The 16225-nt window shown below is 39.9% G+C and overlaps 4 protein-coding genes across 4 annotated transcripts in view; 2 read left to right on the top strand and 2 right to left on the bottom strand.

The window, feature by feature from the left end:
* Positions 1-419, top strand: part of PKNH_0724500 (SICAvar, type I) — a gene marked incomplete at both ends in the record, with an annotated part of 28276 nt that extends 27857 nt beyond the window's left edge. The window contains one exon of the mRNA XM_002258499.2: positions 6-419. Within this exon, the coding sequence (XP_002258535.2) occupies positions 6-419 (414 nt within the window). The remainder of the gene's footprint in view (positions 1-5) is intronic.
* A 1393-nt stretch (positions 420-1812) lies between these two features.
* Positions 1813-2467, bottom strand: PKNH_0724400 (Plasmodium exported protein, unknown function; the record flags this gene model as incomplete). Its single annotated transcript, XM_039113940.1, has 2 exons — positions 1813-2085; positions 2396-2467. The coding sequence occupies 2 exons, from the start codon at positions 2465-2467 to the stop codon at positions 1813-1815; spliced, it is 345 nt and encodes a 114-aa protein (XP_038969578.1).
* A 4582-nt stretch (positions 2468-7049) lies between these two features.
* Positions 7050-8838, top strand: PKNH_0724300 (monocarboxylate transporter, putative; the record flags this gene model as incomplete). Its single annotated transcript, XM_002258498.1, has 2 exons — positions 7050-7125; positions 7298-8838. 2 exons carry the CDS (start codon positions 7050-7052, stop codon positions 8836-8838), a joined length of 1617 nt encoding a protein of 538 aa, XP_002258534.1.
* Positions 8839-9326: 488 nt separating this feature from the next.
* On the bottom strand, positions 9327-14941 carry PKNH_0724200 (protein kinase, putative; the record flags this gene model as incomplete). The annotated part of the gene is made up of 15 exons (XM_039113939.1): positions 9327-9399; positions 9601-9680; positions 9822-10067; positions 10334-10418; positions 10642-10714; positions 10879-10965; positions 11172-11251; positions 11376-11564; positions 11711-11861; positions 12014-12113; positions 12366-12897; positions 13069-13579; positions 13689-13962; positions 14152-14325; positions 14570-14941. 15 exons carry the CDS (start codon positions 14939-14941, stop codon positions 9327-9329), a joined length of 3027 nt encoding a protein of 1008 aa, XP_038969577.1.
* Positions 14942-16225: the final 1284 nt, after the last annotated feature.

The following is a 16225-nucleotide window of genomic DNA, read 5'->3' as shown; positions in this document are numbered from 1 at the left end:
TGTAGTATTTTGGTCCTCCTGGTAAAGGAGGAGCACGTTTCCGAAGATCTCCTACTGAAATTCCTGGTTCATCAGTACAGGAACAAGTCCTCGATCATGTGGAAGAAGCCGGTCCACATGAATATCAATTGGTGAAGGAACGAAAACCTCGTTCTGCTCCAACGAGAACGAAACGTTCTGGTGGTGTGAATCGTCGCACGATTATTGAAATTCATTTTGAAGTGTTGGATGAATGTCAAAAAGGGGACACACAATTGAACCAGAAGGATTTTCTGGAACTTTTGGTTCAAGAGTTCATGGGATCGGAATTCATGGAAGAAGAACAGGTTCCTAAGGAAGAAGTTCTTATGGAAGGGGTTCCTATGGAACGAGCTCCTATGGAACGTGTTCCAAATTTAGGTTCCGTGTTTATGGTTTAGGGGGTTATGTTTCATGGTTTAGGGGGTTATGTTTCATGGTTTAGGGGTTTATGTTCCATGGTTTAGGGTTCAGTGTTCATGTTGTAGGGTTCAGGGTTCATGGTCTCAGGTTCACTGTTTGGGTTTTATGGTTTCAGGGTTCAGGGTTTAGGGTTTAAGATGAAGGATATTGGTTTCACACCTTTTGTCCTTTTTTTTTTTTTTTTTTTTTTTTCAATAAAATATAAAAAGGAAAAAAAGAAGATTCTTTCTTTCACCTTTATTTCTTATTTTGTTTGCAAAAATTTTTTCTTTTTTTTTTTTTGGTGAAAGAACACCCTTTTGTTTATAGAAAAAAAAAAAAAAAACATTCTTCTTTTTTTTTTTAAGAACACACATTTTTTTTTTTTTTAATTTTTTTTTCTTTATTTATTTCTTTTTTTCCTTAAATTATGTTTCCATCTTTGCGAAAAGTTGCCCCCAATAGGTGTTATATCTTGTTCTCGTAAAAACGTGTATGGGACATCCGCGCGCGAGCGCTCGCGCCCTGCAGCGCGGACACTATATTACGGCTTCTGCGCAAAAAAGTGTGAAAGAACGCTAAAACATTCATATAATTAGAACTTTATAAAAAAAAAAAAAAAAATAAAATAAAATAAAATATAAAAAAAAAAAAAATCAAATAATGAGAAAAAAAAAAAAAAAAATGTATATTATATTCATAATATTTTTCGTGTATAAAAAAAATATAATGGTTCCATATAATCATAAAAACCATGTCTATACAATAATTATTATAAGATGTTACTAAAACAATTACAAAAAATGTGATGATTCATGCTAAAAAATTACATACGCACGAAAAAAAAAAAAAAAAAAAATTCATGATTTAATTTTTTTGCAATGGGAAATTTTTTTTATTTCGCATGACATAGGGGTTGAATTTTTTCCTGCCCAACCTTGTTAACGTTACACATATGGGATGAATAAATTTCTGTTGGGGTATACCGGAAACCCTAAAGTGTGAACCCTAAAAACCTGAACCCTGTACTACCAGTCTTTTTTATCCTGGACTTGTTGGTTAAAGGGTTTCTGAGCTCCTTTTTCGGTAAATTTTTTTTTTCCTTTAACGGTTTTTTTTTCTCATTCCTTTTTCCCTTTCCTTCTTTACATTGCCTTTTCTTCCTTTATCTTTCCATTCCTTGTCATCCTTTTCTTCTTTCTTCCTTTCTTTCCTTCTTTCTTTTCTTTGTTTTCTTCTCCTTTTTTCTTTTTTCCTTCTTCCTTCCTTACCCTTGTCCCGTTTTCCGTTTACCTCCTTTTTCTAGGAGTTTTTTCCGTATCTCTTTCTCTCCCCAAAATATACCTACACCTAAAACCGGAACCTTATTCCTATGCCCCTGAAACCTTAACCCTAGGATCGCTTCCTAAACCGTGGAATACTGAACTCTAAATCTGGAATCTTCATTCTTTTTCCTCCCTCATCCTTTTCTTTCTTCTTTTTCCTTTCCTTCTTTCCTTCTTTTTTTCCTTTTCTTCCCTTTCCTTCAGCAGATATTCTTCTTTGTCCTAATTGGAGGTTTTCCTCTGGCGGAGTTGCTTCTTCTTTGCTTGCTAAATTTCTACAAACAATGTTATCTACGTGTAACGAAGCATTCACACCCTGTCTTGAAAAATCATCCTGGTGCTGCAAGGTAAAAAAGAAGGGAAGGGAAGGAAATGTTTCAGGGAAAGGAAGAGAAAGAAGAATAGGAAGAAAGGAAAAAAAAGAAAGAAGGGGAAGAGAAAGATAGAAAATCCTTCCTTCTCAATTCCCCTTCTTTCTTTCTATTTTCTTTTTTCCTTTTACTTCCTTATCTTATCTTCTTTCCCTTTCTTTTCTTTCCTTTTCTTTTCTTTCCTTTTCTTTTCCCTTAAGTATGTTGTCCTTTGTAATAATGAATATATATATATATGTGCCAAAATTCTCTCAATAGCACAAATATTCTTCATCTTACATAGTTGGGATGTTGCCACATGTAAAGTACAAAAGCTAATAGTGAAAGTTTGGTAAAAGAAAAAAGTGCCATTTTTTTTTTTTTCTTCTCTTTCAAATGTTTTTCTTTCTTTATTCCTTCTTTTTAGGGGTAAAAATTAAAAAAATAAAATAAAATAAAAGGTTTTTTAAAAAAGTAGGATTTTAACTTTTTCTTTTTATTTGTTTTTTTTACTCTTAAAATGCTTATAATAAGTTATTATTCTACTTTTTCTTCTTTCTTCTTAAAATGAAATTTTATTCCTTTTTTTATTTTTTATTTTTATTAAATATATTTTTTTATCCTGGTCATAAGTGAGAAAATATATATATATATAGTCTGCAAACAAAAATTAAATAAAATGGTAAAAAAAATTTAAGATATGATATTTTTAAAGAGAAAAAAGAAGAGAAAGAAAAAAATAATAATAAAAGAAAAAGGATAAAAAAGAAAAAGGATAAAAAAGAAAAAGGATAAAAAAGAAAAAGGATAAAAAAGAAAAAGGATAAAAAAGAAAAAGGATAAAAAAGAAAAAGGATAAAAAAGAAAAAGGAATAAAAAGAAAAGGAAAGGAATAGAAAGGAAAGGGTATAAAGGAATAGAAAGAGAAGGAATAAAAAGAAAAAGAAAGAAGAGGGAAGAAAAGAAAAGGAAGAAGGCATTATAGTTAACCGAATGCTGGTGAAAGGAGAGCATTCTTATATGGTACGCATTTGCTAGCTGCAACCCACCTACCTCCACTTTTCCTCATTACGAAATTAAAACAAATTCATTGCAACGTTCATATCTTATTTAGATTCATCCTTCTCAAGAGATTAAAAAGTTAGTTTTCATTTTTTTTTTTAAATATAAAAAATGTTAATCAGAAAAAAAAAACATGATCCTCCCTAGTAATTTGTACGGCTGTAATTGGCGTGTATAATTGCATGATAAAATCATATAATGCACATATCGGAAGTACGAACACAACAGATCTATGTAGATGGTTACATTCTTTCGTTAGTGTTCATGGTTTGGGGGTTTAGGGTTTAGGGTTCAGGGTTCAGGGTTTTAGGTTTAGGGTTCAGGGTTTAGGGTTCAGGGTTCAGGGTTTAGGGTTTAGGGTTTAGGGTTTAGGGTTTAGGGTTTAGGGTTTAGGGTTTAGGGTTTAGGGTTTAGGGTTTAGGGTTTAGGGTTTAGGGTTTAGGGTTTAGGGTTCAGGGTTTAGGGTTCAGGGTTTAGGGTTCAGGGTTTAGGGTTTAGGGTTTAGAGTTCATGGGTTTAGGATTTATGCTTAGGGTTTAGGGTTTAGGGTTTAGGGTTGAGGGTTGAGGGTTGAGGGTTCAGGTTTCAGATTTTAGGGTTCAGGGTTTAGGGTTTAGGGTTCATGGGTTTTGGGTTTAGGGTTCATGGGTTTAGGGTTTAGGGTTAAGGGTTTACCGTTTAGGGTTGAGGGTTTAGGGTTCAGCGTTCAGGGTTTAGGGTTGAGGGTTTAGGGTTTAGGGTTCATGGGTTTAGGGTTAATGGGTTTTAGGTTTTAGGGTTTAGGGTTAATGGGTTTTAGGTTTTAGGGTTTAGGGTTCATGGGTTTTTGGTTTTAGGGTTTAGGGTTCATGGGTTTATGGTTTAGGGTTCAGGGTTTAGTGTTCAAGGTTAAGGGTTCAATGTTAAGAGTTCGAGGTTAAGGGTTCAAGGTTAGGAGTTCAAGGTTAAGGTTTCAAGGTTAAGGGTTCAAGGTTAAGGGTTCAGGGTTTAGGGTTTAGGGTTTAGGGTTCAGGGTTTAGGGTTCAGGGTTTAGGGTTTAGGGTGTAGGGTTCAGAGTTTAGGATTTATGGTTTTAGTGTTCAGTGTTCAGGGTTTAGGGTTTACGGTTCCAGGTTTAGGGTTTAGGGTTCATGGGTTTAGGGTTTAGGTTTTAGGGTTTAGGTTTTAGGGTTCATGGGTTTAGGGTTTAGGTTTTAGGGTTCATGGGTTTAGGGTTTAGGTTTTAGGGTTTAGGTTTTAGGGTTCATGGGTTTAGGGTTCACAGTTTAGTTTTCACGGTTTAGGATTTAGGGTTTAGGGTTCAGGGTTTAGGGTTAAAAGTTCTGGGTTTAGGTTTAAGGTATCAGGTTTTAGGGTTCAGGGTTTAGGGTATATGGCTTAGGAATGTGGTATAGAAGTAAGATTCTTGTTTTTAGGGTTTAGGGTACATGGATTTAGGGTACATGGGTTTAGGGTTCATGGGTTTAGGTTCATGGCTTTAGGGTTTAGGGTTCCGGGTTTAGGGTTTAGGGTTTTAGGGTTTGGGGTTTAGGGTTTAGGGTTTTAGGGTTTAGGGTTTAGGGTTTTAGGGTTTAGGGTTCAGGAGCAAGTTTTTAGGGGTGCCATAAGTCAGATTCAGGTGGTTGGGGGGAAGGTTTTGGAGGTTAGGTATATGAGATTATGAAGAAGTAATGTGTGTATGGAGGTAAGGAAGGGAAAGGAAAAATGATTTAACGAAATAGTAGAAATTTGTCTAAAGGAGGTTGGGATCTAAGGAAGGAGAATTGCTGCGAGGAGGTACGGGAATGAAATGCAAGGTAGTGCCCTCAGTGTAGTGCACTGCAGCATGCATGAACTTGGAGTTGACTAAATCACATATGATACCTGCAGAATACTTTGCGTGGATTATAATTACTTGGGGTGAAGTGCTATGTGAGAATTAAGGGGTGTTCAGAAGTCTACTGTTTAATCATCCTTCCTTCTAAGGGAATTAATCCATTCTCCATTGAGGTTTCTTTCCTGTCATCCCCGAGCATGCAATTATGCGAGAACTTCTTCTTATATTTTTACTTTAGAATTAAAAAAAAAAAATGTCGGAACAGAAAATGGCCACGAGCATCCGGTTGGCTCTTGAAAGTGAAGGACGGAACGGAAGATCACTAAATATGATAATGGAGAAGTAGATCACCTTCCTATGCCCTATCACGCTTGAGGCCATTCCATTAAAATACACCACCAGCTGCCTCCCCCCATATATGTACCCTCCGTGGTAGGAGAGAGGGGGGCATAGGACAACTCTGGGCTCCCTGGACATTTTGCGAAACAACCCATCGTTCCTTCATTTTTCTTGAGTATGACAATCAAGCATGGGTGGAGAGGACGTACTGGTATATCCTGCACGTGTGTCCAGTCATAAGTTTGTGTAATAGCCCATAGGGCTTCCCCTTCATCCAGGCCCTCTTCCCCATGGGGCTCCTTAATTTTCTTTCAGTCCCTCTTTACGGGAGTACGAACAAAATTTAGGGGCCCTATAGGAATTTCGAAGGGGAACAGTCAGTCAACATTACCCTGAATCATCCTACATAATGACCAGGTACATCCGTCGCAAAAGTAAGAAAAGTAGCAACTTCTAAGCGCACCCCACGGGGACACTCTATTACTTATGGGAGGTTTCCCCTTCTTAGAGGGTAATTATCCCATAAAAACCCATAGTGGTGAAATTCACTTTTGAAACGGTTCCGTGGTACATCGGTAACGAGTGTAATCATGAATATTCTCGCAGAAGGACAATCGAATGCACCTCCTCCTGGTCATAAGTTCCAAATGAGGCAACTGCAAGTGTGTGAGGTGTGGTAACTTTAATCCAGGGGAAGTTCTGTTTAAAAGGAAATTTTTGCAATGTACGGAAGAGACGATTGCGACGGCCATGCAGCTCCTGGAATCGGGGAAAGAAAACAACGCATTCAGAATTTCCCTACATATGCCGCGCGGAAAAAAAAAAAAAGAAAAAAAAATACATATAATATATATGTACACATATATACATATAGAAATATGTGTATTCCCTGTGACGCACAGAGAACAAATTCGTATCACCTCTCATGTGCCCGCGTGGCACACCCAATGGGAGGTGTGTTACGTGGACTCTGTGAACCTTCCTAGGGACCTCAGCATGGAGGACCGCCCAATGTCAACCGTATAGCGCAGCACCAGAGAGGAAACTAATTTGAGCAGACGAGAGGTTCCGAAGAGTCGAAAGAGCACGCACATTTACAGATAGCGCAAAAAAAAAAAAAAAAAAAAAAAAAAAAAAAAAAAGAGAACCGATTAGTCGCATGTAAGCATGCACAAGGGAGTTGTGTTCCATTACGTTCTGTTCGCACATCATATGATATCATATCATATCAATGCATTCTTCTTCTTTCTTTTTTTTTTTTCTTTTTTTTTTTTTTTTTGCTTTTTTGTAGTTCAGATATAATAACCCTGCGCAAAGTTATCACCAGGGGAGCAAGCAATAACATTTATTTTATTATTTTTTTTCTTTTTGATCAAAGCCTTAGCCTTTCGTCTCCATGCACCGGGGGCAGAGCAGCCTGGTCGTGTACCCTGCTCCCTCTTGAGAAGAAACATGAGACCAGCGGCAGGAAAATGGTATCCCGTGCGGCTCACGACAGTTTAGCTCGCCAAAGCAGGACACGTCACTCCTCCACACGTGCCCCTTTTGGCCACCCCAACGAGACCGCACACTGGAAGATACGTATATACACACATTCGTACACCGACGTACGTATGCGCTCATGCACGTACAAGATCCACTACCCGTAGAAGAGAATACCGAAGAGAGAGCCAAGTCATCACCACCTTTTTTTTTTTTTTTCTTTTCCTCTCATCAACCAAGTGACGAAACTATAACATGGCGGCCATCCTGCCGCAACGCGCCATCCCGTATCTTGTGCTAGCCGGCGCATTTCTGTATAACCTTAATATAGGTAGGTGAAGGGAGTGGTGACCTAGGGCAGGTTCTCCCCCTACTCCCCCCCCGTGTAGGAAAAAAAAAAAAAAAAAATGAGTTGTTCCTTCTACGTGTCCAGATTATACGCATCCCCAAATCCAGTACACTTGTTTACGTCCATGCGTCCGCTCCCTTATATCCTCCCGCAGGAATCATCAACTCCTATGGTAACCTTAACATCTACCTGACCTCTTACCTAAGACACAAAGGCCAAAATGTAACCTACAGAGATGTGTCTTTTATATACGAGCTGACAGTAATCACACTGGGGGTATCCATGTTGATTGGAAATGTGGTGCAGAAGAAATTAGGAGAAAGAGTAACCATATTGGTTTGCTCTTTCACGACTTTTATTTCCTTCTATTTGTCCTCAGTATATGCCCACTCATACTTGATGTTGTGTCTGTTCATGGGGGGGCTGTACGGATTGGGCTATGGAATCAGCTTCACCATTCCGCTTTCATGTACATACAAGCATTTTAAAAAGAATCGAGGATTGGTTAGTGGTATTGTCATCTCTGCAATATCCTTGAGTCCATTTTTGTATTGCCCACTACAGACTCTGCTTATAAATAGGAACAATGTTCTGCCAGTGGAGAGTAGTGGAGGTAGCAGTGGTGGACCGAGGGAACGGTACTTTGAAGACCCCCATGTGCTTGGCAGAATTCCTCATGTGCTCTTTGTACAGTCTGTGATTTTTCTAATTTTTGGCACATGTGGTGCTTTTTTCGCAACGATGGAAGTAAGGGGGGATGGAGAAAAACTGCTTACCAGTGGTAATCTCGATGTAGGCAACAAAAAGAGCAAACACCTGGATGAACAGGACAAGAGCCTCCTTGATATAGAGAGGAATGACGACCAGATGGGAATAACTACGGACAAGAACAAGGGGAATCAAGATGATGGAACAAATGAAGGAGATAACTTGGGGTCTCGACTAGCCAAATCTTTTAAAAAAAAAAAAAAAAAAAAAATGGGCGCGGGCATAAATGACGAAGACGGAGAAGGCATTCTAAATGGGAAAAAGAAAAAAAAAAAAAAAAAAACTTTCACCCGTTTCTTCCTCAATATGTTAAACGTAAATACAACTATATTTTCAGATAATAATGTTCAAAAGTATTACAACAAAAGGTGCACAGAAGACGTTTTTTTTTTTTTTTTATGGCTATCTGTCGTGTTATTTAATTCCTATATAAATTTTGTTATTATGTATTGGAAAATCATTGGCATCACTTATACCTCCATGGAAGATAAATTCATTACCCTCAATGGCAGTTTCATTAACAGCATGGCCAACATCGCAGGGCGCCTAATATGGGGATCCATATATGACAAGCTACAAGTTCACGTGACTGTAACTTTGCTAGGGACTTGCATATGCTGTGCGTGTTTCCTCCTTCCAGCCATTTCGCACATATACATTTTGTATGCTTTTACGTGTGCCCTTTTTTACTTCTGCATCGGAGGAAGCCTTGTCACCATCCCCATCATCACCCTCAAAAAGTATGGCGAATTGCACTTCCCCCTGAATATGTCTATTCTGTACACCACACGCATTGCTAACACTTTTCTCTGCAGTGTGGTCGTCCGTCTTTTTTATAGCTTGTTCACTCTGCGATGCCTGAGCTCGGCCTTCGGCCTCATTTCGCTTGCCGCCACCGTTGTGATGTTCTTCCTTACGCAGTCGTAGAAGGACACGCGGGTGGCACAGTGTAGTACACTGTGTGAGTGTCTATCTTACTTTTCATGTTCGGGTGCGTATCAGCTTATGCGCAATCGCGCGCGCGAACCCGCTTATACACCTCTTGTGCGTTTTATCAATGTTTCATTTTTCCATTCTTCCTTTCTTCATAGCTCCTTTTTTTCATTTTTCCCTTTTTTCATCACTTTCTTTTTTCATGGCTCTACCTTTTCATTCGCATGGCATCCCTTTTTGAACTTACCTCGGCGCAAGTGCGACTTGGCACAGCTACAGCAGGGCGACGCTACCTATGCTAGCCGCCTCGCCCCCACGCGTCCCATGATGGACCATATTTTTTCAAACGAAAACCACTGTTGGCTATTTTTAAAACCTTTCTTATGTGTGTGCACAAAGGAACGCTCACGCGGGCACGATATCGTGGACATGCAATCGTGGAATATATTCCCCCATTGAAAGCTCCAACGGAGCTACTTCTCTCAATCTCTCTTCAAAAATGTGCTCCGCCCATACCTCTCCAGCTCGTTTCTCACAATTTCGTTAATAATCATCCTATGGAAGGGGGGGATAAAAAAGGAATGCGCCGTTAAGTGGTCATTCTCATTAACATCCTCTTTTGAAGCGGTGTGTGCGTTGTGCGATATATGGGAGCACCAGCCACTTAGGATGATCACCTAAGTAAGCCACTTGTGCTCGTTGGAATTCCCCCACCCACACGCACACAAAGACACCACCCCCTTGTGTCGAATGTACCTGGAAATTTCCGCAAATGTGGGCCGCATGAAGGGGTTCTCGTCGATGCAGGAGAGCATCAAGTTTATGAGAAATTTGTCCTGTCCCAGAGGAGCGGAAAAATGGAAAAAAATGACAAGGAAGCAGAATGATGCGCACGGGGGGGAAAATTATTAGAAGCCCTTCTGTCAATCCACTAGAGACCATTGCCAACGTAGCCAACTAGCTATCCTTCCCATTACCTGAATCTCAAAATGCTTCAAGTCCACCTTATATCCTCCATGTGAAAAGTAGTGGAAATTTTTGTGCTTTAAAAATTTTGCCACAATAACTGCAAAGGCCCAAATATCAACAGTCTTGTTGTAAGCCACGCTTTTCTGCTCAGGTGCCAAGTGACCCCTTGTGCCACAACATTGACTCATAAGATATTCGAATTCTTGGTCGACCTTCCTGGACAGGTTGAAGTCCGTCAGGAGGATTTCCTTTCCCTACGTTGGAGTAAACAGTTATGCGGTATGTCTGTTTATATATGGCCCCTTCTTTAATGGGTACGTGTCTTAGATGCATATTTTTAGAGGAACTCCCAATTTTGTAATTGTCACTCAAAAGCACATGCACTAGGGTAAAGAAAAGCATCCTAGTAGAACAACGATAATCCGGTGGGAAAAAATCATTCTATCATTTCAGCAAACAAATTGCTGGCGGAACCCATCATAGAAGTCACGTTTTCCTTCACCTACATACACGCCCTAACCTTCATCAACACGTTGTCTGGCTTCAAGTCACGATATATGTAAAATTCCTGCTTGGTATTTGGCTTGTGAATGAATGACATTACGCTGAAGATGGGGATCATGCATGAAGATGATCATGTCTAGTTAGTTGACACTACAAGTGGGTATGTCTCTGTGAATGGATAAGCATAGAAGAAATCCATTCGCACAACTTCTTAAGAAGTTCTACTTTGGCGAAAAAAGAACGTAGCTTCACATTTGGAATATCATTTTATTATTCTATTATATATTATTTTTTTTTTTTTTTTTTCGGAATAATTAAACCTACTTCGCTATCTCCAACAGAGTTAGTCGCGCGAAATTCAGGTTGTATGTCGCTCCCGTGTCGCAGAAGACCTTTTCTGTTGAGTGAGAAAAATGACGCGGACGGGGAGGGGTAAGAATTGGCACACCTATCTAAATATGCGTAATTATAATATTGTACTATATATGCGAATTTATATACTTGCGAGATATTTCAGTTCACGCGTGGAACCTTCTTATGAACACGGGGGAGCAAGGTTACCTAAAGACGTGTCGGCCAACTGCAGTAGAAAGCAGAGGCACTCCTTCCTCTCCTCCTGGTGCTGCCTATTCAACAACATTTGGTATCCTGCGGCGCGAATGCAAGGAAATAAACACAAAATAGAAAATAAGTAAAATGAAAAAAAATAATTAAATGAAAAATAACATTCCAATACCAATCTCCTTAAGCACACTCGATTAGCGTTAAAAGAAAATGCGGCCCTCTTTCACAGCAAAACCACACCGTGTGCGGGCATACTCGCCACACACAAAAAAACGAAAAAAAACTCTAACCCTTGAAGGTGCAATATATCTTCACGACGTTGGCATGTGCCTTCTCCCGCAGAATCACAGACTCGTTTAGGTTGAATTCGCTGAGAGGGGGAAAAAAATAAAATAAAATAAAAAATAATGCTCTTTTCGCAACTTTTAAGGAAATAAATAAACAGCGACCCCTGTTTGTAAAAGGAAGAAAGAGTAATCAAACGAGTGTCCTACTTCATATCCATAATTTTCAACGCGAAGTGCGCTGTGTCTTTTATGCTCGGGAAGAAAAATGAGGTCTGAACTTGTCTATCCTCCTTTAGGGATACGTCCCACACTTCGCCAAATCCACCCACTCCCAGCTTTTTCTCAAAGATGAAGTAATCGTCTAGGTTTACAACTTCGTTGTTACCTTCCCATATTCTGCAGGAGAGAGAATGTTTGCATGTGAGTGTGCATGTCTGCCTTCTTTCGGAACATCGTGTGGCGACATTCCCACCTCGCACCACAGCACAGTGGCAGAAGGATAGTATACCCTCCCACAAGTATGAGCCTCTACCAAGACTTACTTCAAAAAAAAATTATCAATATATCCAAGAGTCATTTTCACATTATTCGTAAAGTTAGAAATGGTGATCCTTGACTGCCCACTTGTGTTCGTTTTCGTTTTTGTCTTTTCCTCCCAAAAAATGGGGATAATGCACTCGGGAATATTTTGCTCTTCGGTGTGTAAATTGAGACGGCAATAAAAGTATATTAACAGATGAAGAACATGGTACCACACAAGACGAGGAAATGCACATATTCATCTAATCATCTTATAACAAATGGCACTTTGCAAATGCATAGGGATGCACTTGTCGTGGCGGAACCTGGAAGAGACGGAATTAGGACGAGGTTGAAATACTTGACTCTTTGGTTCTTTACATAACGGACAAATCTGCAGGGGATGTCCACCGAGTCGCAAAGCAACTGCAGGATATCCGAGTGAAGAAAATCACTTTGTGTAGAATGGTAATGTGATATAAATTAGAGGTTTTATCGGGGGTTCCTCTGTATCCATTTATGCTTGGTTCTACTGCTCTGGAGGGTCAACCAAATGGTCACTTTTATTGGGACTATTAGGAGGAAACATGCGTCCTTATCCCCCACTGAACAGGATGAACACGTTCTTCACCCTTGGCAGCTGAGCGATATCGCAAAAGAGGAGAGTCATCTCCTTACCTTAAACAACAAAGACCTGTGCCGATCGGATCCCTTTTTTACACTTCCCAGAAATACAAAATTAAAATCATAGTTTTCGTAGTAGTATGTTTTTATGCTTTCTTCGCTCTCTGCATCAGAGTCTTCTTCGTCACCCTCCCTGTCTGCATTATTCTCCTTGCTCTTTCCTGTTTTTTTTTTTTTTTTTTTTCTATTTTCTGAGGAAAATATTTCAGAGAAAGTCCTTTCACGAGTGTTACAACAATTTGAAGTGGTCACTTCACCGTTAATCATTTGGGGGGGTTCCTCCTTGGGAAGTTCGGCTTCCACTTGAGAGCGCTTCCTTTTCACTTGGCTTCTACCTCTCTCCTCATCTTCATTATATTTGTGTGCCTCTTGAATTGCTCTCTGGGGGAGGGTGTCTCCCCCGGTATAGATCACATTTTCAGGGTCATACTTGATCATCCTGTCAACCAAATTTTCTATTCTCTTAATTTTAAGAAAAGCATTTTTAACACTCTTGACTTCCTTCTTGGCAATGTTAACCTTTTCCCTGTGTGGAGAGGTGTCACCGAGGAGGCGCAGTTGTATGTCCTCCTACGTAGAGAAGTTCCAACTAGGCACACAAATGCACTTATGCGCACAGTGCTAGTTCAAACGCGAAGTTGTGCACTTCCACCTAATGCATCTGTGAAAGCGTGAAAACTCTTCTGAGAAGCCCTACCGAAGTTTGGCGTCACTAAATACGCTTACAATGATGCTGGAAAGACAGCTGCAAATGCCGGTGTCTCCGTTTCTGCACATGTTCCGACCCTTCATGTACCTCTCAATATATTTGGAAGTATACTTACACATTTTTTTTTTTAAAAAAAATGAACTATTACAACTTCCTATATTGTAGATGGATCTTTCTCTAAAACATGAGTGTAACCCTAGGTGTACATTCGGGACGGGGATCTCTCCCACCAGTTTTTTTTTTTTCTTTTTTTTTTTCTTTTTTTTTTTTCTATATTTCAAATTTAATTCGTGACCGCTGCTTGAAATGACAAGGTTCCGTCTATTCATTTCGTTCTTCACTTGTCCTTCACGACAAGGATTCTCCGCTTCGGAGGGTGAGTCACTGATCGGATGGAGTACCTCCTTCACGAAGCTGCTTTCTTTCTTCATCCGAATGCCGTGCGTGTAGAGGTAGATTAGCCTCAAGTCCTTCACGTCCACCGCGTCTTTCATAAGTCCTGCAATGCCACAGGATAACGCAAGCATAATCATAAATCTATACATGTGTGTGTGTGTGTGTGTGTGTATGTAGGTGTGGATGTGCACACATGTTGCTACTTGCAGCACCTGCCTCGAAAAATGTCCTCTTGCTATGCATGAGATTATCGTAAAAGTCCAACATATGTTCCCGACTGTATTTATAATTTATGTTCTCTTCGCAGAGTCTATTTCTTAGGAACTGGATGAGGTGCAGGATCACTTGGTTCCTCTTCACTTTTTTTTTCCTTTTCAGATTAGCAATACAGCTGAGCACTAAAAAGTTTATCTCATCAAGATTCTCTATGAAGTATTTCAGTCCAATGAGGATGTCACCTACGTCTCCGCTTAGGTAAAGCAGGGCCTCGAATGGAGAGAAGTAGGGGGAGGGGAAATGAGCCCTTTCTCAGCGTCTTTCGCAGTTACACAAGTTTTATAAGAGTGATCACGGAGGAGGACAGAACAACTACCATCATCACTATCAACGGAGAAAAAAAGAATGGAATGGAACGGAACAACTTCTCCCCTTTCCACGTGCCTACTTCAGTAGTACCATTGAAATTTGGTTGTAACAAGAGGCATACGGGGGGAAGTACAAATGGAAAGCCTTCATGGAGAGTCGATTTATAAACTCCTCCGGCGGGGCTTCAATTTTCCTTTTTAATGTCAAATCGTCCGAAACAAACACACAGACATTTCTAACTATTTCTTCCCCTCTCTTTAGATTCTACATTCGGACAAAACGAGAAAAAAAAAAAAAATTGGCAAGTTAGATCATCCGTCCCGTTACTGCATTGCGTTACATTGTGATCAGTTTTACGTGGCGTATGTTAGCTAATCTAAATATAACTTTGACAAAATTTTTTTTTTTTTTTTTTTTTTTTTTCATGTCGGTGCAGCTTTCCCCCCCTATACATTTCTTCCAGTGTAACTGCTCCTAATGCCTATGCTCCCGGCAAAGAATTTATTACTATTTCTGGGTTTGACTTCATCTTCCGTAGCGTGTCAATATGGGCCCTGTGTACATTTTCCTCGTCTGAATTTTGATCATTCTGCGATAGTGCACTTTTATCGCTCAATCCATCTGCATGTTGGGTTTTCTGCTGGGGTACACTTCTATCGCTCGGGCCCTCTGCAGAGATTTTACTTTCCCTGTTGAAATCGCCTAATTGGCCTTCCTCCCTTTGTGCTTTTTCCATGCTGATGCACTCCCCGTGCTCACTGCGCCTGGCATTGGTCAGATTCTTTTCATTTCCCGTAGTGGGGGTCGGAATAATGATGTTCTCCGTACTAGAACTGGCGCCGTCTTTGACGAATCCCCAAACTGCGCTGTCTTTACGCATGCTGGAGCAGTCCTTCATTTGGTAAGGGACTCAAGGAGGTCGGTTCTTACGACTGAATTGTTACCTCCTCTATTGATGCTCCATCACCACTACTATTGTTACTGCTCCTCTGTCACCCGTTCGATGTACGTTTCTTTTCTGTCTATTCACGTCCTACTACACCGGATACGGAACGAATAGATCCTTTGCATATTCGCGGAACGTATGCGTAATTAAAAGGAGGCACTTTTTTCTTAACCTCCCTTATGCCGCTCAAGAGGAACACTAACAAAAAAAGGTACCTGCCCTTGCAGCACCACCTTCGCGCTGCTCCCTCACATTCTAGTAGACATAATTTGTTTTTCCAAAAAGAGTTTATTTTAAATTAGAAATGGGGAAGCGCAAAAATGGAGGGATGACATAAGGGAAATCCATCTGCTTATGTACCCTATTCCTTTTTTTTTTTTTTTTTTTTTTTTTTCCGAAGGGTAACGGGAGACGTGTGCAAAGGGCATTCACATTCATGTTAGCCCACCACGGGAATTTCTCCGTCTCTACGGTTTTGCCCAAGCTTTTGCGAAAAGGAGTATGCCCTTTTCCATTTTTCACTTTTCATCTACTAGTAAACATTTTCCATTTTTTATTTCCCACCATGAGCAATGAGGAATCATTGAGATGCACTTATGTAGCGGGTGACGACCACTTCTGCAACGAAATAATTCCACCTCGTTTGTGTTCGCATGGGGCTAATATATAAGCACACGTACTTCCGAAAGGAGTATCCACATTCATATTTTTTAACAACGTATGTCAAATGTTTTTCTTAATTTTATATGCGTTGAGAATCAAAGAGGGGGCTGAGTTTCCTGGGGATGTTTCACCTGCCGGGCACTTATTATTATTTATGAACGGCCAATTCAAAAACAGAAAGAAAAAAATGCCCAAGGCGCCAAGAAAATAAGCGAAAAAAATTGTGAAAGGGAAAAGGGGTAAAAAAAAAAAAAAAATTATGAACATGAATTACAGATGTACATATATTCATAACCTCAAGGAGGCACATAAACAAAGTCTTAAATTGTCTAACAGTTAAGCAGACGTATGCGCAGGAGTACGGTTATAAAGATCGCCCTTCCCTCACAAATACACCCATACTCACGCAGGTATTTACAGGAACCTTAAACGCTTCACCAGTAGTCAGGTGGGAAAAATTCCTGGTTGTCACTTAAAAAATTACAAACATTTCGGTATGGAAAGGAAAAAAAAAAAAAAAAAAAAAAGGTGAAACACGCGCATTGTGTGTTCAGG

This window comes from Plasmodium knowlesi (assembly GCF_000006355.2).
Source record: "Plasmodium knowlesi strain H genome assembly, chromosome: 7".
NCBI classification, from domain to species: domain Eukaryota; phylum Apicomplexa; class Aconoidasida; order Haemosporida; family Plasmodiidae; genus Plasmodium; species Plasmodium knowlesi.
This window is presented reverse-complemented; position numbering and strand designations above follow the sequence as displayed.